Below are 20,431 nucleotides of genomic sequence, written 5' to 3'. Positions count from 1 at the left end.
ACTAAAGAGTGAACGGTCTATGAGCCTGTGGAGGTCCCCTTGTCAGGCAGTGGCTCCTTCCTGAGGACATGAGAGAGGGAAGGGGGCCTGTGAGGATGGGAAGACGGGGGTCAGTGCAGGGGGAGACCATGTGCACACATGCGTTGAGAGTGCAGGGATTGTACCCAGAACATTAAAGGGCTGTTCTCACGGAGGAGAAGCCCTCCGTTACTAAGATCAGAAGAAAAAAGGAAAACTGGGTACCTCTACAGAAAAATTCTTAGACAGTAGTGGTCAGATGTTAGGATGATTTGTAAAATAGAAATGCCCAGCTTTGTCTTTCAAACTTCCTCCATCCTGAGGGGGCTGTGTTTCCTGGGGCAGCCATAACAAATGACCACAAACCGCAAAGCAGAAATCTAGTAGCTCACAGTTCTAGAGGCTAGAAGTCTGAAGTCAGGCTTCGCAGGGCTGGTGTCTCCGAGGGCTCTGAGGGAGAATCCATTCTAGGCGTCTTTCCTAGCTTTCAGTGGTTGCCCGGAATCCTTGGTGTTCCCTGGCTGGTAGACCCATCACTCCAACCTCTGCTTCCGTCTTCTTGGAGAGAGAACACATAGTATTCTCCTTTATGTGTGTGTCTGTGTCCAAATTTCCCTCTTATAAGAACACCAGTCATTGGATTAGGGCCCACCCAAATCCTGTATGACCTTATTTTAACTTGATTACATCTGTAAAGACCTTATTTCCAAATAAGGTCACATTCACAGGTACTGGGAGTTAGGGCATGAACACATCTTTTCAGGGGATACAATTCAACCCAGAACAGGGCACAAGGGACATAGTGTGTCAGAAGATGTCCTGAAAGGTATAAAATGCCACAGAAATACAAGGTCACTGGTGAAAGGAATGCTAAAGTTAAATTTTATAAAGTAAAGCTTTTTCTCAAGAATTTGTGTTTTGCATCAAATGCCGTAGTTTCCAATAAAGGGTTTGCTGAAAGTAGTCTCCGTCACTGGGAGAAAATGCTCTTAACAAATGAGCTTCCTCATTGCATCTCTGGAAGGCTTCCAGAGAGAAAACACGCATGCTACCCACCATCCTTTTGGGGACACTGGGATACTATGTCTCCCTGCTGTCTCAGGCACTCTTTGAATCAGGACTTACTCACTATTGGTTCTAACCATAAAACAAATGACTCTCCTGCTTCTCCTCCTCCCCCCTTCTTCCTTCTTTCCATCCCCTTGATTTCTAGTTAATTCATCTAAGAACAGAGGTCCTATCCTTCAGGTGTGTCCTGAGGGATGGATGCCTTTGCGGATAATTTTGGCTCTGCAGTTGCTGCAGAGGTGGTGGCCAGAAGGGGGAACCATGTCTCAGGGGCAGGGGGGAAGGGACAGCTAGAGGGAGCCTGTCTAGACCCTGGCACTGTGCAGTAACCAGCCTTGCCCTCCCCTAGAGCCTCAGCTGAGAGAAGCCCAGACTATCTGAGCAGGGAGGCTTCTTAAAAGAATTCAGTTCTGTCATTTTGGAGTCCATTTCTGGTCATGGAGGTCTTAAACAATTTAATCAAATCTAGGAACACCCCCGTCCCCCATTCCAGAAATAAATACATGTGCACAAAAATGTTCACATAATTTCAAAAGCTTCACTGACATCCTCTAGCTTATTTATGAACTCAAAGTTAATAACCCCTGATTAAATACACTCTTCCCACTCTGTTTTCCTGAGGAGAAAAGTGCGATCAGGCAGAGGAATTGATTTGCTCCCACCTAGCACAGTTATTGAAAGGGAAATCCAAAAGTGAAGTGCAAATTCTGGTCCCCTTGTTTCTAACCGCTATGCATAAAGTTTGTTTCCATTAAATAAAAATGACTCTTCCCCTTAAAGAAGCAGAATCTTGGAGAAAATTTTGCTTTTGGAGGCAGGAAAGGAAGTGGGGGGTGGAAGTGACTGTCAGAAGCAAAGGCGCCCTGGGCCCCTAGCGATTGTACTTGATAGTCATTCACTCCAACACAAACGTTTGCAATGGGCCTTGGATCCCACTTTACACTAGCAGGGTGGGGTGGGGTTCCGGAGAGCAAACAGTTGGGGTTCCAGCGTTAAGGACCAACTCCTGCATTTGGGTGGTGAGTGTCTGAAACAGGCTATAAAGGAAGGCGGAAGAGTTCTTGGCTGTAGATCCTCACTGAGGGCATCAGGGTCCAAGGTTTCTGTAATCCATTGATTTGCCTTCTCTTAGACTAGCTAGGATCTCGGGGTGACATCTTGTCAAAAAGATCAAGGGCTCCGCCGCCAACCCCCCCCCCCCCCACCCTCTTCATCTAGCAACACATCCTGTCCTCCTCTGAGGACGTCCAAACCCCTCTGAGACTCTGGGGACCAAGATCTCAAATGGGTGTGAGGGCAAAGATCCTGATTAACCGAGACTCAGGGGAGTCTATTGGGAAATTCTCTAGGGGTTCCTTGGAGTAGGGGAAATCTCACAGATTCGGAGGGGGTCTTAATTTGGAGATGTCCAAAGTTAGGGGACTCCCTCCTCAATTGTGTCCCGGCTTTATTTTGGAGTTCTCAGATTAGAGACCCTGAATGGGGGGTGGTGCATGGTTTTGTTTGAGGCCGTCTCCAGTAGACTGAGAGTTCGCCGTGTGTCGGGCCGAGGGGACCTGGGGGTGTGGGAGGCTTCCTGCAGGTCCCCTGACTCCGCGTCCCCACCCCCGGCTGCTCCCAGGCCTCGGAGCTAAGGAACGCGACGTCCCGCCTCCCGGGCGGGCCGGGGGCGGGGAGGCGGGGACCCCTCCCCTTCGCCATCCCCTCGGGACCGGGCGCCGGGACTCTCAGAGGGACGGCGGGGGACGGGAGGCGGCGGCGGCGGTGGGGCTCTGGCCATGGCGGAGCGGGCGGCGTTAGCAGGGGCCCGGTGAGGCGAGCCGGGGCGGCCGCAGAGCCGGGCCCGAGCCGTCGGGGGCCTGGCGAGGGCGGCGCCGGCGACTTTCCCCGCGGAGTTGTGGTCTAGTTTGGTGGGCGGCGCGGGGCCCGGGAGCCGGGGCGAGATCTCTCGCGCGGCCGGGAAGGGAGCGGCGGGCGGCGCGCGCGGAGGGGGCGGGGGAGCATGCCCGGCTGGAGCCCGGCCTCGGGGCGCGCCCCGGCCGCCGTCCCCTCCTCCGCCTCCTCCTTCTCCTCCTCCGTCTCCTCCTCCTCTTCCAGTCCCGCCGCCGCCGCCGCCGCAGCCAACATGGCTGCGCTTCTGAGCCCGGGAGGCGGCCGCTGCTGAGCGCCGCGCGCCGCCCGGGCCCCCAGCCCGCCAGGCTCCGGCCCATGGCCCCCGCGGCCCCGCGGCTCCGGGCGCGCTAGGGCTGCAGCCGAGCGCCCGCCGCCCGAGGCCACTCGCCGCCGCCGCCCGCCCGCCAGCCCGCCCGCCTGCCTCGGGGAGCCGGAGCCGTCCGCGGGGCGGGGCGGGGCGGCCCGCCACCATGGAGCCGCAGCGCCGGGAGCTGCTCGCCCAGTGTCAGCAGAGCCTGGCCCAGGCCATGACCGAGGTGGAGGCCGTGCTCGGGCTGCTCGAGGCCGCGGGAGCGCTGAGCCCCGGCGAGCGGCGGCAGCTGGACGAGGAGGCGGGAGGCGCCAAGGCGGAGCTGCTCCTCAAGCTGCTCCTGGCCAAGGAGCGAGACCACTTCCAGGACCTGCGGGCGGCGCTGGAGAAGACGCAGCCTCACCTGCTGCCCATTCTCTACCTGAACGGCGTCGTCGGGCCGCCGCAGCCCTCGGAGGGCGCCGGTGAGTGGCAGACCCCTGGCCCGGCCTCTGGGACCGCCTTCCACCATCTCCCTCTGCAGCTCCCAGGGGGAATTCTCGAGGGCTGTGGCGGTGGGTCGGGGCTTCCGTCCCTTGGCGGGTCTGGGGAGGGGGGCCTTGCGTGGTCCCTTACTTCGCACCTCCTCCCCCGATCCCGCCCGTCGCTGTGAACAATGCCCGGCACTGCAGGCCCCGACTCTCCGGTTGCCACGGCATCGGGGTGCTCCTGAGACCACCAGGTCCAGCCGACCTCGGAGGGATGTCCGGCAGTCCCTTTCCTAAGGCTCTTCATCATCCGCCGTTCATTTGGGAGTCCCTGCTAGCCTTTAATCAGTGATACAGTCTAGAAGAATGGAGCCTGGGCCAGGACTGGTCCTGCTGAATTTTGGTCCCTGCCACCCAGGTTCATGATCACTGGTGCCTTTTGACTTTCTGACTCTGTCCACTCCCTCTGTCCAGAGTTCAGTCTGTTTGCTCGCCCAGACTTGCACTTGATTATGCACAATGCCTGCTAGGTTTCTTTGGAAACTGTGGGCCTGGAAAAGTTGGGGAAGTTGCATTGCACCATGGGAAAATCCTAGTAGTGGCTGCTGTGGCTCAGATCCCTCCCCGGCGGTGCTGAGCTGCCTGAGGAGGGAAGGCTGGTGGCTGGTGCCCTTGAGTGATGGATTTGTGAGTATTCCTGTGTGTGTGTTGGGGGTGGGGGTACTACTGGGAGTTTGTGAGAAGTGGTAGGCTTGGTCTAGCCTGGTTGGGAGTGTGGAAAGGCAGCCTTTTAGACAAGGAAGCTGGAGGAAGAAGTCATAGCACTGAGAAAGGAAGAGAACCTGCATTTATTAGGCTCCTACTGTTGTGGCAGGCACTCTGCTTTATTACATTTATTGTTGCTACTCTCTGAGGGGTCTACTTATTACTTTGCCAGAGGAAAAAAAAGCGCAGTTTGGAGTAGTTCAGATGCTCAAAGTATTGCGCACCAGGAGTTTTCAGTTATGACCTATTGTTTTGTTTAACAGATTCAGACAGGGAGTGGCAAATGCCACCGTTTCTATATCTTGTCCTTGTTTTAAGAGTGAACTGAGAGGGCTGACAAAGAGCCCTGAGTACCTGTAGGCCAAAGGCTGATGAGACCCATTTATTTGGCTGTAAAAAACCTCACTTATTAAGGGGGTGATTTTATAAGCTGTTCCTGGTAAGAGCTGCAGTGTGTATATTGGCTGTCTTCAGCCTCACTTTTTGTAGTGGAGGGAACTGAGACACGAAGAATAAACTGCTCTCCACACAGCACATCCTTGGTGGCCCTCTGTCTCTGCTTTGGGATTTCGGACTCCAGCATTTACGTCCCTCAAACCTGCGTTCGGTCTCCCAATGATGGCCATATTTGAGTCGCTGGGCAAACCCAGTCCTCTTCTGGGCTGGTGGTTTGGAGGATGCTAAGAAGGCTATCAGATGTGCCCATGAGGATAAAGACAAGGGGAAATCTCATTGGGGTAATTTTTTTTTTTTCTAAATTGCTTTTATCTTTCTATTTTTGAGGGAGAAAATTGATCAAAGAAGTGAAGAAGTTAGCGTGCAGACCCATGTCCTCCTTGGAATGTTTGAATCAGCTCTAGCTTTAATCTCTGGAATAGATGGATGGATTGCCATTAATTAGGTCCCCCTTTTCTGTGCCTGGCAGAGAAGGTGGAGCCCTCACTTGGGCTGAGGTTGTAAGAACTGGTCTTGACCTCTGAGGAAGGGACAGAGCAGGGTTTGATTTTTCCCTGAGCACAGTGATTTAAGACCCTACTTTTACAACAAAACAGAATTCTGTGGGTTTGCAGAGTGTCACGAAATCCTCAGAAAAAGAGTTGTCAAGGGGAAATTAAGTTCATTTTAGTTAACGCTTTAGAGAAAAATTAGGATAGCTTTTGGTATGGCAAGATAGAGCTTCTGGGGAGGGGTAACATGGTGGGCAAGTAAACAATAGTGTGGAGACCTTTGTAAAGGATGAATATTTATTATTATTATGTTTTTAAAGATTTTATTTGTCAGAGAGCACAAGCAGGGGGCGCGGCAGGGAGAGGGAGAGGCAGCCTCCCTGCTAAGCAGGGAGCCTGATGTGGGGACTCAGTCCCAGCACCCTGGGCCGCTTAACCGACTGAGGGACCCAGGCTTCCCAAAGGATGCGTTATTGTGCAGTGGTTTTCCAGCTTTTGTTTTTTTTTCCTCTTTTCACCAGTGAGCCCTTCTTACGGGGTGATGCTCAGAGCATAACGGAACTGCTCTGGTCGCAGGGTCGGAGGCACCTTTCCCTGTATGTGGGCCTGCCATCACCCTGTTAGGGCCTTTCTTGGTGGTTTCCATACCCCTTGTGGGCCCCGGGTCCAGGATGCCCATCCCCTGGCTGGCACTGGTGCACTGGCTGTGCTGCAGGCAAATGATGGCTGGCAGCCCCGCCCCCCAGCCCCACGTCGGCCTGGCGCTAAGAGGGAAGGAAGCTGGTCCGGGTGGTATACTGGGCAGGTTGCACACAAACCCCTGTGCTCTGCTCATGCTCAGAGACCCAGACACTTAGGACCCACCATGCTCAGGCCTAGGGTATGAAGATGACCAAGGAACACACCGTGTTGTTTTATTTTGAGGGCAGGGACATTCCTGTTCCAGGATTGATGGTACGTTGCTGCTCAGCGTTTTGAATCTTACTACATACTTTCATATCTCGCTTGATTCTGTAGCAACCCCAGATGAGGGCTGTCTTGTCGGCATTGCATTGAGTTCTACACTCACATCTGTATGGCGTGAGGGCGGGCCAGAAGTTGCAGGGCAGAAAGGGGCCCGAGTTGAGGCTAAGCCCAGTGCTCTTGATTCCGTGTTGGGTTATTTTTTCCTGTTACCTGATTAGGCCCCACAGTTCAGTTTCAGGCCATTTCCTGCATTGGGAAACTGGAATTATGGAGCCCCTCCTTGTCCCAGTACATGGACCTCTAAGGAAGAGGTGATCACCCTTGCCCTCGCTGGTGGTGGTAAGAGGGAAGAATTCTTGTTCTTCTCCTTTGAGTGGCTCAGGTGTCTGATGTCTTTTCTGGAGGTGAACTAGGATCTCGTTTGGTTATTCAGAACCCACTCAGTCCCTTGTCTTTTCTCTTTGATTCAGTTACTAACATCTGGGTTTTCTCACTTGGAGATCCTTGACTGCGTGCCCCTGGAATGAGGGTCCCTGTCTGGCAGGGAGCCTCAGTGTCTTCATCTGTGAAATGGGGCTAAGGGTGCCAGGCTGCCTGCCTCAGCCACTGGGGTGGGGTGGGTCAGAATGTGATTGGGGAGGACTGAAGTGCCTGGTCCTGTGATCTGTCCAGGTGGGGCTTCGACGCAGATGGAGACAGGTGAGGAGGATGTAATTCCAGCCCGCACCTTGCCACCTAGTTGGGGGAGTGGGACACTTAGGAGAATGACATAATGAGATAGATTAATTGAGTGATAGAGACACAAGCAGGCTTTTTCCTCCTTTTAAAACTGTATATCACTGGGGCGCCTGGGTGGCTCAGTGGGTTAAAGCCTCTGCCTTCAGCTTGGGTCATGATCCCAGGGTCCTGGGATCGAGCCCCATATCGGGCCCTTCGCTCAGCGGGGAGCCTGCTTCCTCCTCTCTCTCTGCTTGCCTCTCTGCCTACTTGTGATCTCTGTCTGTCAAATAAATAAATAAAATCTTTAAAAAAAAACAAAAAAACCCCAAAAAACTGTGTATCACATACTTTCCCCAAGTATTCTTATCCATCTCTAGTGGCTCTAATTACCATCTAAATGTGAGGGTCTCCCCAAATCATGTCACCCTAGGCTTCTCTTATGAGACAGAGGTGGTGGAATGGGGTGGTTGCCCCCGTGTGCCTAGAGATGAAGATTTCCTCCTCGGCCCCCACCGTGCCTCCTGCTCAGTGTCCTCTGGAGCTGCCCACTTTTGGCTCACCAGAGGCCAGAGAGTGGACACAGCAGGGGCTGCTGGAGGAAGCCTTGGAGGAGGGACTGGGACTTGAGCTGGGGTCGAAGAGGCCACATGAACACGCGCAGGCAGAGGAGAGGAAGATGTTCTGGTTCAGGTTGCGGAAATGAAACTAGCCAGAGCAGAGCAGGGGTCGGCGTAGGCTCTGGGGGCATGAGTGTGCAAAGGTAATCTGGAGTGACCACGATGGCTAGGCTGGGTGAGGGGTTTTGGGAGGCACTAGAAATCTAGACACTGGACATTTGTCACAAGTTAAAGCTGGAGGAATATTTCTCCTTAAAGGAATAAGCTGCTAGGCTTTTCCAGCAGGATGAGTGCAGTTGGCTGCTGATCGTCAGGTATGCACTATTTATTATTGATTAGAGGTTGCCTGGGCCTTTTGTTCTCTCTCTGCCCTCTTCAGGTACCTGCTGCCTCATCTTCATCTGCTCCAGCCTGGAGGGTCAGCTGGAATAGGGACATAAATAAAAGTTCCAACCATTCATTGTAGTTTTTCTTTTGGTTCTTTTAACTGAGTTATTTGGGAGGAAGGAGCGGAGGAACTTCAAAGTAAGGGTTGAAAAGAGGTTTCTAAGAGAAGGGCAGATTTTCTTTATCCTTCTAAGTGTATTAGTTCAGGGCACCTTTATTGCAAGTGATGGAGACTTAGCTCAAAGCATAGTAGGCAGAAAGGAGAAATTTATTATATAATATTCCAAAAGCTTAGGGTGAGGGGGAGAAACTGGCTTTTGGATGATTAATCCTTGAATGCTGTGGGCCTTTTTCATGGAGCGTGGCCTCAGGGCTCTGTGGACTTCATCTTCATGGCCCCTGATTGGAGAATAAAGGGAGATCCATCTAATGAGCCCAGGCAGGTGTGTGTCCATGTCAGGCCCAATCACTGTGGCAAGGACTAGGGGATGGAGATTGTCTCAGCAGTTGACCGTGTGAGTAGGGTATGGTGATGGGATGCTGTGACTGGCAGCCTCTATTGGATCTTGTGTTTCTTGAGATAGGGGAAGGTGGGGGGAGCCATTCTCCAAAGCAAGATGAGCAAGAAGGATATTGGTGCAGCTAAAACAGCAGATGAATGTCCACTCTGTGTGGTCCTATCTTTGTGTGATGCTGTCGTTTGTAGGCAGAGTCATCAGTGGAGTGCAGTGGTGGGACAGGTGGTCATCCTTTACTAAGTTTTAGACTTTGGGCATGGCAGTTAACCCTTCTAAGCTTAGGTCCTGCTCTACCAAGTAGTTAAAGCAGTAACTGCTTCACTGTGCTATTTGACAGTCGTAAGAGGGAGGAGTATTTTGTCACTGTGCTAAGCAGCGTGCCCTCCAGCTAGCCTTAGGACTGAAAACCTGGGATTCTTCTGAGATTTCTGAGGGTTATGTGAGAACTCCTTGTAAACTGTGCTGAACAGATGTTAGGGCTGCTTTTTCTGTGGCCGCGGGTCACCAAGAGTGGAATGTAATCTCCGTGTATTCCTGATGCCTACCATAGAGCCTGGTCCAAGATAGGTGTTCAAAAAGTTTCTGTTGGATGGATTTGTGTGCTGTGTGTAGAAGGAGTGGTGTGTCCCACGAAAATCCAGATCCTCTTCAGAAATATGTTCCTGAGTGGTGACTTCACAGTGACAGAAGCTTGTAGGAGTGCAGGAAGGCCAGAGTGAGTCCCAGATGCACACACGGATGTCCCCACCCATGGTATGTCTCTGACGGAAGCAGGCGGTGCGACATTGATGTCTGAAGTTCCCAAGGTTACCCATCAGGTATCAGCATGTTGGGGCTGGCTGCCAGGAGCCATGCGGAGTGCCCACATTGTCTGTTATGGGCTTGGAGAGACCTTTTGTTTTCACACTTAGATGCTGAATGTCAGCTTGGTGTCCTCGAAAGAGACCTGGATGGGGATCTGCTCCTAACTCTTAACATCTCGACCTTGGATGAGCATCTTAGCCACCTGGTGCTTGGGTTTTTGCCCTTCTTTTTTCTTTTCAATACAGATAGTCAAACTAGAAGTGTAGCCTTGACTAGAGGGCTAACTCAGTCCTATGGGACTCTCAGCGCTACTAAGGTGGTATTCAGGCCAAGGAAGGTCACGGTTGGACAAGATTCTGAGGCTTCTTCTAGCTCTGTGCCACAGTTACTGTTTTCTGATTTCATGTTAGGGTTGAGTGCTGTTTTGATACTCTGGCTTTCTTTTTCCTGAAAAAGTAAGCAGCATCGGAGAAATATTTCGTGTTAGGTATTTTGCGCCCCCCCCCCCCCATATATTCCACAGCCAGTGCAAAGGGGCTCTTTAATAATTTTTGTAACCTTGAGAAGATGTGAGCCACAGAAATATTGGGCATAGAGGCAAGAGGGTTGAGTTGCCTTTCGTTCTGTGCACTGGGATATGGAATGTGTTCAGCAGAAAAGAATTTTAAATAGGATTGAGCTAGGGGTGGGCAATGGGTATTACTTCTTTTTCACCTTTTACCAGAGCCAGGTAGCATATCCCTGAATTGTGTGTCTCCATCTTTTTGAGACAGAGTTCAGTGAAAGTGCTACAGAAGCATTTTAAACTAAACAGAGAGGTTTGGAGTATCCCATCTTGGTCATCCAACTCAACTCTTGGTGGATAATTGAGAGGGGACTGTTGACCTTGATGTTCATTTCACACTAAGGGCCATAACCCATTTGTATTGAGTTTTGTTTTGTTTTTTTATTTTGATAAAATCTACAAAACATAAAACTTAGCATTTGGACCATTTTTTTTTTTAAGATTTTATTTATTTGAGAGAGAGAGAGAGAGAGAGCACAAGTGAGGGGAGGGAGAGGGAGGACCAGACTCCTTCCTGAGCAGGGAACCTGACGTGGGACCCGATTCCATACCTGAGCTGAAGGCAGACGCTTAACCGACTGAGCCACCCAGGAGCCCCTGCACCATTTTTTTCCTGTGTTTTTATTGTGGCAAAATAAACATAACATGAAGTATACTATTTTCACCATTTCAGGTGTACGGTTCAGTTGTATTTTGTATATTCCCGTTGTGCAGTCATTGCTCCCATCCATCTCCTGAATTTCTTCATCTTATAAAACTGAAACTCTGTACCAATGAACAATAATTCTCCGTTGTCCCCTTCCTCCTCGCTCCTGGAAACGTCCAATTGACTTCAGTCTCCGAGTCTGACCACTCCAGGTACCTCGTAGAAGTGGAATCACACAGTATGTGTCTTTTTTGTGATGGGCTGATTTCAATTAGGGTAGTGTCCTCAGCATTCATCCCTCTTGTAGCATGTATCAGAATTTCCCTACTTTCAAAAAAATTTTATTTGATTAAAAATTGTTTTTAATTATGGCAAAGAACACATAAAATTTACCATCCTAACCGTTTTTAAGTGTATGTGGTTCGGTGGTATTAAGCATATTAACATAGTTATTTAAAAGATCTCTAGAACTTTTCTATCTAGCAAAACTGAAACTCTGTACTCATTAACCAACTCCCTGTTTTCTCCTCTCTCCACCTCTGGTAACCACAATTCTACTTTCGGTCTCTGTGAATTTGACTCTTCTAGGAACATCATGTTAGTAGAATCATGTAATATTTATTGCTTTGCAATTGGCTTATTTCACTGAGCATAATGTTTTCAAGATTCATCCATGTTGTAGCAAATGTCCAAATTTCCTTCTTTTGTAAGACTGAATAATATTCCTTCGCATGTACAGACCACATTTTATTTATCCATTCATCTATCAGTAGACACTTGGGCTGCTTCCCACTTTTGACTGTTTTGAATAAAGTTGCTATCAAAATTGGTGTACAATTTTGATTGTACAAAATTTTGGTGTACCTCTTTGAGTCCCTGCTTTCAGTTCTTTTGGGAATTATTGGTAATTCTGTGATTAATTTTTTGAGGAACCGTCATACTGTTTGCTGAGTTTTAATTATGAAATCCGTACTCTCCACAGCATCTTGACTCAAGGGCAAATGGCCTGGCTGGCATCCTAGATCCAACATTTTCTTTCCTTTTTTCTTCTAAAACTTGTGGATTTTTGCCTGCAACCTGTTTTGGAAAGTCTCAGGACAGTTTCTTTGGACTTTAAAGAAAGATTTTAGTTTCAGGAGTCCCCCGTGACTCTTGAGGCTAGAAGTTAACTGTACAATCCCAGCAGCGTTCATATCTGGCAGCCCAGCAGTGTTCACACATTTCCGTTTTGTTTCTAGTACTAATATCTCTTCATCCCCAAAGGCCCCGAAGTATGTTAGTTATTTCTGCTCTGTACACACTTCCTCCTTGTCCCATTCTGGGTTGCTTTGGTTTTTCAGTCTTGGATCCAGGGTAATGGCTATCAAGATTTTCTTTCAAAAGGCCTAGGTCAGCATTTCCCCCCAGGAAACATCTTCTCAGCCCTGGTCTGGTGGGATGTTCATGGTGTTGCTTGACAAAAGGGTTCTGTGGTCAAAGCATTTGAGCAATGCTGCTGTGAGCAGGTCACACAGCCTCCTTTATTGGGAGCCTCTTGAGAGGACTAATAGGCCAGCATGCCTCGGTGATGTCGCTGGAGTGGGTTCCCCAGGCAGTGTTTCCCAGATGGATTTGACCACACATATTTTTTCATTGAGTATCTTGTGACATCAGAGTTCTGAGAAGTGTACTTTTGGGAAACTTTATCATCAGGGCATAGAACTGGAACATCAGTTTATACCATTGTTTCCTCAAACTTCCTTCCATCTCCCTCACTTGCTCGCTCTCCACACCCACCCTGCCCCGCCCCGCCAGACCTTGAGCTTCCCCATTTCTAAACTCCAGTACCAGCTGAAATAGGCACGGGCGATTCCGGGGCCAGTAGATTTTTGTTTTGGATGTGTGGATAACTTAGATATGCAGTAGATTCTGGGACCAGTAGATGTTGAGATTGTGTGATCTTGGGTAAGGTATGGGACCTCCCTGGGCCTCCATTTCTCCAGTGTGGTTGTCAAGAATGAGGTCTGATCTCATGGTGGCTGATCTTTGAGATGGTTAAACCTCTTGCAGTCTTCTTCTTTTTTTTTTTTTTAAGTAAAAGCTCTGTGTCCGATGTGGGGCTTGAACTCATGACCGTGAGGTTAAGATTCACATGATCCACAGACTGAGCCAGTCAGGTGCTGCGTCTTGACCTCTTCTTTAGGTCTGAGTGAGCAGGACTGGGCTGTGGTTCCCAGTCAGGGTTTCTGGGGGCGCCTCATGAGGACTTGTGATCTGATACCTGCAGCTCTGGAACTGACTAACTGTCCATGCTGGGCTGGACAGCAGGCACATAGTCTCTGCCCTGGGAGTGCTAGAAGGACAGTTGACAAAGAGGAATGAGCCAGGTGGCTTGAGCATCACTGGTAGGTTTGGAGCCAGGGAGGGAGGCCACAGGACTAGACACTGCTGGGTGTCCTAAACCAGTTGTGGGGTTTAAATCTCGGCTCTTCTGTCTTAGGCTATGGGACTTAAGCAAGTTGCTTACTCTTTCTGGGTCTTCTTTCTCCTTATCTGTAAAAAGGCTAATAGCATTCTCTTCCAAGGGCTTTGGTGAGGACTGAGGTGGTTTATGTGGGGTAAGAGCAAGCTGCTGGAGCCGCTGCTGCTCTTGGGAGCATCCTGCCCTTGACTGGAGAGGCAGGGTCTGCCTGTGTTGGGAATTGGGAGGCATTGTGGGGCGCAGGCCGTACTTGGAGTTAGAGTCTGTCCAGAGTGTGCATGGACCAAGAGGCACTGCCCCCCTGGGGCTGCTCAGAAACACACTTTCACAGTGTTTTGGCCCTGGAGCCTACATTTTAAGGAAGGCATTGCCATGGAATGGCATAGAAGGATCACAGGAGGAGCTCATTTTGGAGGAAAGGAGACTTAGAGGGGCTTCGATGCCTGTTTTTCAAAGGACACCAGACAGTGGTGAGACCTGATTCTCTTGGATCCCAGAGAGCTAATCACAGGCTGACAGGTGAAAGATACTGGGAGGTAGAACTGAGTTCCATTTAAGGAGGGACCTGCTTCCCTCCCTCGTTTTCTTTTAGACTTCATGTTCCACAACTTTCTTTCTTTGTTTTTTTTTTAAGATTTTATTTTTTTATTGCAGAGAGAGAGAGAGAGAGAGAGCACGAGTAGGGGGGAGGCGGGGCAGAGAGAGAAGCACACTCCCGGCTGAGCAGGGACTCGTATGTGGGGCTCGACCCCAGGACCCTGGGATCATGACCTGAGCCGAAGGCAGGCACTTAACCGACTGAGACACCCAGATGCCCCTGTTTTAGTGTTTTTAATGTTGGAAATAATTTTCTATCAGAATTCTTTTTTTTTTTTTTTAAGATATTATCTGTTCATGGGGTGCCTGGGTGGCTCAGTGGGTTAAGTGTCTGCCTTCGGCTCAGGTCATGATCCCCGAGTCCTGGGATCGAGCCCCACATTAGGCTTTCTGCTCAGCAGGGCGCCTGCTTCCCCCCACCCCCGCCTGCCTCTCTGCCTACTTCTCTGTCAAATAAATAAAATCTTTTAAAAAAATGGTAGAAAACTTCTTCTGAAATTAAAAAAAAAAATTATCTACTCATTTATTAGACAGAGAGAAAGAGCACGCACAAGCAGGAGGAGCAGCAGGCAGAGGGAGAGGGAGAGGCAGACTCCCCACTGACCAGGAGCCTGATACAGGGCTCGATCCCAGAACTCTGGGATCATGACCTGAGCCAAAGGCAGATGCATAACCCACTGAGCCACCCAGGTGCCCCATATAACACAACTTTCAAATGCACGCAGCTATGGAACACCTGATGTAACGGACACCCCCCCCCCCCCCCAACAACTTTAGCTGTCTGCAGCAATGTCAGACAAGCCCCAGACAGGGTACCACTTTACCATAAATGCTCAAGGAGATAATAGGCCTTTTAAAAGAGCACAGCCAGAAGACCATGTATACAGCCAACAATATTCATGGTAATTTAAGGTCTTCTACCCACTTGATACTCTTTACCTTGTCTCAGAAATGCCTTTTTATAGATGGTTTGCTCAAATCAGGATTTTAATAAGGCTCACACCTTGCATTTAGTTGACGACTGTCTTCTGAGCTTCTTTTATCATCCTGGGCAGCTCCCCTTCCCCTGGTCTTCTGCTCACGGAAGACCACATACCAGCCAGCCACGGACTGGACCACTGTAGGTCCTTTCCTGAGAGTCCCCGTGGATGACGGGTGAGCACAGGGTGGGTGCTCAGAATGTGGGGCATGGAGTCCAGCCAGAAGCCTCTTCAGCCTCTCTTTCCTCACAAGGCTGTCACAAACAATTATTTTTTAAATTATTTATCTATTTGTCAGAGAAAGAGAGAGAGAGCGCGCACAAGCAGGGGGAGTGGCAGGCAGAGGGAGAAGCAGGCATCCCTGCTGAGCAGGGAGCCAAATGCAGGACTCCATCCCAGGACCCTGGGATCATGACCTGAGCCAAAGGCAGATGCTTAACGACTGAGCCACCCGGGTGTCCCTGTTACAAACAATTAAATGAAAACATATGAACTGTAAGTGTTTTCTGTGATTTATTTATTTATTTTTTTAAGCTGTGGGGCTCTTTTCCTTGAGCAGCCTTGTATATGAGAGGTAAATGTGTAAAGCAGACAAAAAGGGGTGGTGGTTGTTGGGTGTGGAGGCCTGGAGTTCCTTTTTTCCTCGTGTCCTCCACGAGGCTCCTCTACGGAGGTCTGTGGGGCTCTCCAAGGTTCACGGAACACAGTTTGAAAACACTTGTTTGGATGCTTTTGTTTCGAGATGCTCCCCATGTTGAGAGAGAGAGGAGCCCCCCACAAGCTTCACCTTCCTTTGCCTCAGCTGAACTGGATTGGCGGGTCATGACAGAGGCTGCCATCAGTGACAGCTTCGTTTCCATGACATATTCTTGTCTTTGCCTGCCTCCTTTGTTTACCTTTCTAGGTTTCCTTTGGGGGTGAACCATGCTCTCAAGAATGACAGATGACCACAATGGGGCTAATAAAAAAATCCCCACTCTCTGCTATCCGAGAGAGTTTCATGGGCAGGAGCTGAGTGAAACCTATCTGTTGGGGTCCCTTGGAGTGGGACAGGATTACCTTTTTTTGAAACATTTTTCTTTTTCTTCTTCTATTTTCAATATCGTCACTAGCTGGCATGACCCCCACTTTGCATAAGAGAACTGTTAGCCATCACTGCATCCGTAACCAGCCCCCATGGCTGCCAGCAGGGTTGGGGGCTGCCTGTGTGGGAAGCAGCGTCATCGCAGGTCATCCCCCACAGCGCTGAGCTGCTACCTCAGTGGCCACCTCCAGCCAGCGTGCATTCTCATGCTCACAGCGTTTTTCTAGGTGCAGTGTGTCAGTTGGGCCTCTTTCTGTATCAGCTTTGGGTTACTTGTTGAAATGATACCTGACTCTTTAAGATGTCCAGGGACCCTCATGTGAATCATTTTGACCATTGTGAGTCAGCTGTCCATGTGTGGAAATCTGTCCCGCCAGTAGGGAGTGATGTGATAACAAACAGAAGAAAACTTAATTTTGTTCTTATATCGTGATGTAAGAAGTCCTGCTTTAAAAAATTATAATGACCTTCTCAATCCTCCTGGTAATCTCTGTTCTTACTCTGGGTAGCCTCTTTTTCTTCTTATCTAGCCAGAAGTTTCATTTTCTGTTTCTGTTTCTTAAGCAGTTTAAGATTATTGAGGATTATGGTTGGAAGGGGTCTTAGGGACCACTCTGCCCAAATAGCTTACTTTTGTAAATGAGCCACAGCAGCCCGTAGGCACAGACTCTACCAGGCTCTTAGAGCAAGCCCCTGGCAGAGTGGGCACAGGACCCAGGTGTCTTCCTAGACTGGGGCTTCTTCCAAGGTGTCTCTGCCAGCCACGGACTGGGTGGGGAGTCTGGGGAACCTTGGCTGGTTTTTCCTGATTTGGGCCTGGCTTTGCAGGCACCTAGCTTTCCAGTGAGCGTGAGCAAGTCACAGGCATCCCAGTTCATGGAGCTGTGCTCTAGCTTTTCATTCCTGACCATTGAGAAAAATCTTTCGCAGCCTGTGCAGTTGGTATTTACGTTCTGCAGACGGGCAAACCGAGCCAAGAGAGGCTTGTCGGCTTGCTCGGGGCCACCAGCTGCTGAGAGCTTGGGCAGGCTTTGGACTCCTTGTCCGTTTCTTTATAAAGACTGCATTTGTTCTGGACTCGGGCCCATCCGATGAAGGTCCCCATTAAGATGTCTGTGTTCCGAGCCTCGGACCCCCACCCCCCCGGTCACAGCATTCATTGACTCAGCACCTGTCACACGGGGAGACTATCTGGATGTAGGCATAGGATAGGACGTGACATCTAAATTTAGTGCTGAGTCAGAGGATGGGTTTGCTATTGGCAGGAGGTACCTCCTTGTCTCATTCTTTTTGTGACACAGCAAAAACTTCCAGGCTGACGGCTGTGGCTTCTTAGTGCTTAATCCCAAGACAGAGTTCAAGCAGGAACGTGATTCGTGATTCGGTGAAGCCTCTGGCTCTAAAGAGAAAGCCTTGAAAAGAGATAAGAGGGTAAAGACCCATGGATGCTGAGTTGGAACCCACCTCCCTGGCTACCCTGGGTGGGGACTGGATTTAGGAAAGATCAAGAAAGTAGATAAAACTAAAATGTGCTAAGTCTGGGTCCTTCTGCGGAAAAATGAGCGCTGAACCTGAAGCTGCTTAGAATTTAGGGGCTGTGCATGTGAGAGTGCAGAAGCCTGTCTAGTCCTCCTAACTCATTTCTGATAGAAAATGGCAAACTGCCCTTATAAATCCTGTCCTATTTTCTCTCGCGTTTTTCTAGCCCAGGGAGAGGAAACAAAGCAGGCAGTAGTTGTCCTCACTTTCTGTGCCAAGTTGTGGAATTTTGTATAAGCGCATTCTTCTGCTCTCAGCCCCCCTCATTTGAAGGCTTCTCGTGAAAACTCGCTAGAGGTGGCCACAGTGTCTTCTTGCATGAGATCATCTGACTTTAGGGTAGAGCCCAGATTCAGACCTGGATGTTAGCTGTGAAGTCCATGTGTCCATCCATCTGCCCACCCATCATCTGGGCAGCATGTCCCTGGTCAGTGCTCTGCTGCGTGCGGAGCGTGAAAAGTTGAGAAAGACATTAGCATCACCTGTGATCAGCACCACAGACCCGTTAGGGGACACTCCTTTTAGCTGGAATATATATCCTATTGTTCACCAAAGGTTTTTCTTTTCTGTTGCTCTGTCCCGGAGCTTTTGGAAATGACAGAAAATAATCAGCCTGGTTTATTGACTTCCTACTCCTCACCTTCTATTTGGTGGTTTGAAGCAAATGGCGTTTGTTTCTGTTTATAAAAGTCTTTAAGATTCTCAGAAGAAAGACAGAGATGATGGGTCCTGCCAACTAGGAGGTTATTGTCTCTTTGGAAGGCCCCAGCCAGAAGGAGCAGCTGTCCAGCCATACAGATCCCTGGAACAGATGAGGCTGCCTCGAGGAGACTGGGGTGTCCAGTGCGCTGGGCATGGGTAGAGGGCTGAGAGGCTGGATGGGCCCTGGAGATGCATAAGGAGGAAGGCAGGCCTGGTGAAGGCACACTCGGGGTCAGAGCAGGAGACTTGGAGGGGAATCTGTGAGTAGTGGGTCTTTATGGGAATTCCAGGCTTCTGCTTGGGGTGTGTACTCAACAGCCACTGAGAAAGTGAGGCTAGGCTAACCAGGCCCTGGGAGGCACAGGGCAGGCCTGGTTGCTGCTTCCAGTCGTTCTCCCTGTGACTGGTTCTCTGTGAGGCACCTTGAGCATGGGGCTGGAGGCCACGGGCGGCGTTGGCATGTCCCGTCCGATGGCCTTCTCTTTGGTTAAGGAGTGAGGTGGCTGAGGGGAATGAGTGATCACTGGTCTCTAGCCGGTGTCCCCTGGCTGGTTCCCATAGCCTCTGTGGGCCTTATCCTTGTCTGTCTGATGGGGTCTGTGACAACACCTCCTTCCCAGAGCTGGTGTAAAAGGAGGTAAACAGTGCTGGGAAACAGTCGCATGCACATAGATGGTTGTATGCTCTGCGGATGGTACATGTTTCTATTGCGCTGGATGCTTTGTCTATTATTCTTGTGTCTATGGTCCTGTTTCGTCTCATTAGCAACCCTTTGGGGTTCCTTACTCCCCTTGACAAGGGAGGGGACAGCTTGGGGAGGCCGTGTCCCTTTGGGAGTTGGTTCAGTAGACTGGTTAGAGCCTGTGTCTGAGTCACGTATTGGGCTCAAACCTGGGCAAGTCAGTTTCCCTGTCTGTGTCTCCACTTCCCCACCTGTGAAATGAGGGTAGTAGTAGGACCTTGTATTGAAAGGGTTAAAGGAATTACTGTTTGTAAGTTGTTTAGAGCAGTGCCTGGCACTATGTAAGCATAGACTGTTTTTTATGTTGTTGTTAGTGCCCCTGACCTATGGTTGTGTTAGTGGCCCCTTAAACTGTGACTTCCAGGCCAGGGTGGTTTGGTTTGTTCCCCCACTCTATCCCACACTCAGGGTGTGGTCTCCAGACCAGTGCTGGTCTGTAAAATCTAGGTTCCTGATCTGCGAGGAAGTTTGCTCCCGAGATTAGAGTAAGCATTCGGCGAACTTTGGAGCAGTTAGTTTGACCTTGCCAGGACTCATTGAACAGGTACGGACTGCTTCAGGTGCTGTCTGGTCACATGGGGTGTCACACGCAGTAGGAGCCATGACCTGTGACTGCAGGTAACAAAGTGAGCTGCACACTTCTGCTGCTGCCCACCCCTCGACAGGAGACTTCCTTGGGAGGAGCCTCTGCCACCCAAACGGAGCAGGTGAATCCATGGCATTTTGCAAGCCAGTGCATGCCTTTTGTGCTCCAGTGGTCTGATAGCTCAAGGCAGTGCGGTCTCCCGATGGAGATTTGTGTTAATGAGCAGTTGTTTCCAGTCCGTGCCACTGACACTCTCTGTAGCAGAGGCCTTTCCTGCTCTTCTCCTAGCAGCTGTGGTTCTGGCAGGTTTGCAAAGCATCCACTGTGAACTCTGTTCCTTTCCACCTCTTAGGCTGGCAGCAGCTAGAAAGCTGGATGCTGGGGCGCCTGGGTGGCTCAGTCGGTTAAGCATCCGATTCTTGATTTCAGCTCAGGTTGTGATCTCATGGCTCTGGGATCCAGACTCGCATCAGGCTCTGTGCTTCTAGTGGATTCTACTTGTCTCTCTTCCTCTGCTCCTCCCCCGACTTGCACATTCTTCCTATCTCTCTCAAAGCAAGCAATCTACTTGTCCTTCTTCCTCTGCTCCTTCCCTGATTTGCATGTTCTTTCTTTCTCTTTCTCTTTCTCTCTGTCTCTCTCTCACTCTCAAAGCAAGCAAGTGAGCAAGCTGGCTGCTGTCCATGCACAGCAGAGTGTTGGGGGTGCAGGAACTTACCCCTGCTGGTGCAGCCATTCTGGAGCCTCTTGTAGGATCCTACACTGTAGTCCCCCTCCTGGGTGGGGATCGCCCAGCCTGTCATGCCGGTCCCTGAGGGGACAGGTTCACCACAGTGCCCGGTGGCGTCCATCCTTGGGAGAGCTGATGTGTGCAGCGGCAGGCCTGAGCCCACAGTCCTCTGCAGCAGTTGCAAATGACTGATGAGACACTTGAGGCAAAGCATCGATTTCAAAGCATAGTGCTCAGGAAGAAGTAAGTGGAGATGGATAATGCTGTGCTAGTAGGTAAGTTAACCATACAGATAATACCCATTTTGCAAGAACACAAT

The 20,431-nt window shown here is 50.2% G+C and overlaps 1 protein-coding gene across 2 annotated transcripts in view; it reads left to right on the top strand.

The window, feature by feature from the left end:
* Positions 1 to 3,418: 3,418 nt before the first annotated feature.
* The window catches only part of LOC111145168 (discs large MAGUK scaffold protein 5), a 118,557-nt gene continuing 101,544 nt past the window's right edge, over positions 3,419 to 20,431 (top strand). For both annotated transcript variants that reach the window (XM_022499872.1, XM_022499871.1), the window contains exon 1: positions 3,419 to 3,753. In XM_022499872.1, the coding sequence (XP_022355580.1) occupies positions 3,450 to 3,753 (304 nt within the window). In that variant the 5' untranslated portion in view covers positions 3,419 to 3,449. The remainder of the gene's footprint in view (positions 3,754 to 20,431) is intronic.

Source organism: Enhydra lutris, unplaced genomic scaffold (genome assembly GCF_002288905.1).
Source record: "Enhydra lutris kenyoni isolate GAN:26980312 unplaced genomic scaffold, ASM228890v2 scaffoldscaffold12, whole genome shotgun sequence".
Lineage (NCBI taxonomy): Eukaryota > Metazoa > Chordata > Mammalia > Carnivora > Mustelidae > Enhydra > Enhydra lutris.
This window is presented reverse-complemented; position numbering and strand designations above follow the sequence as displayed.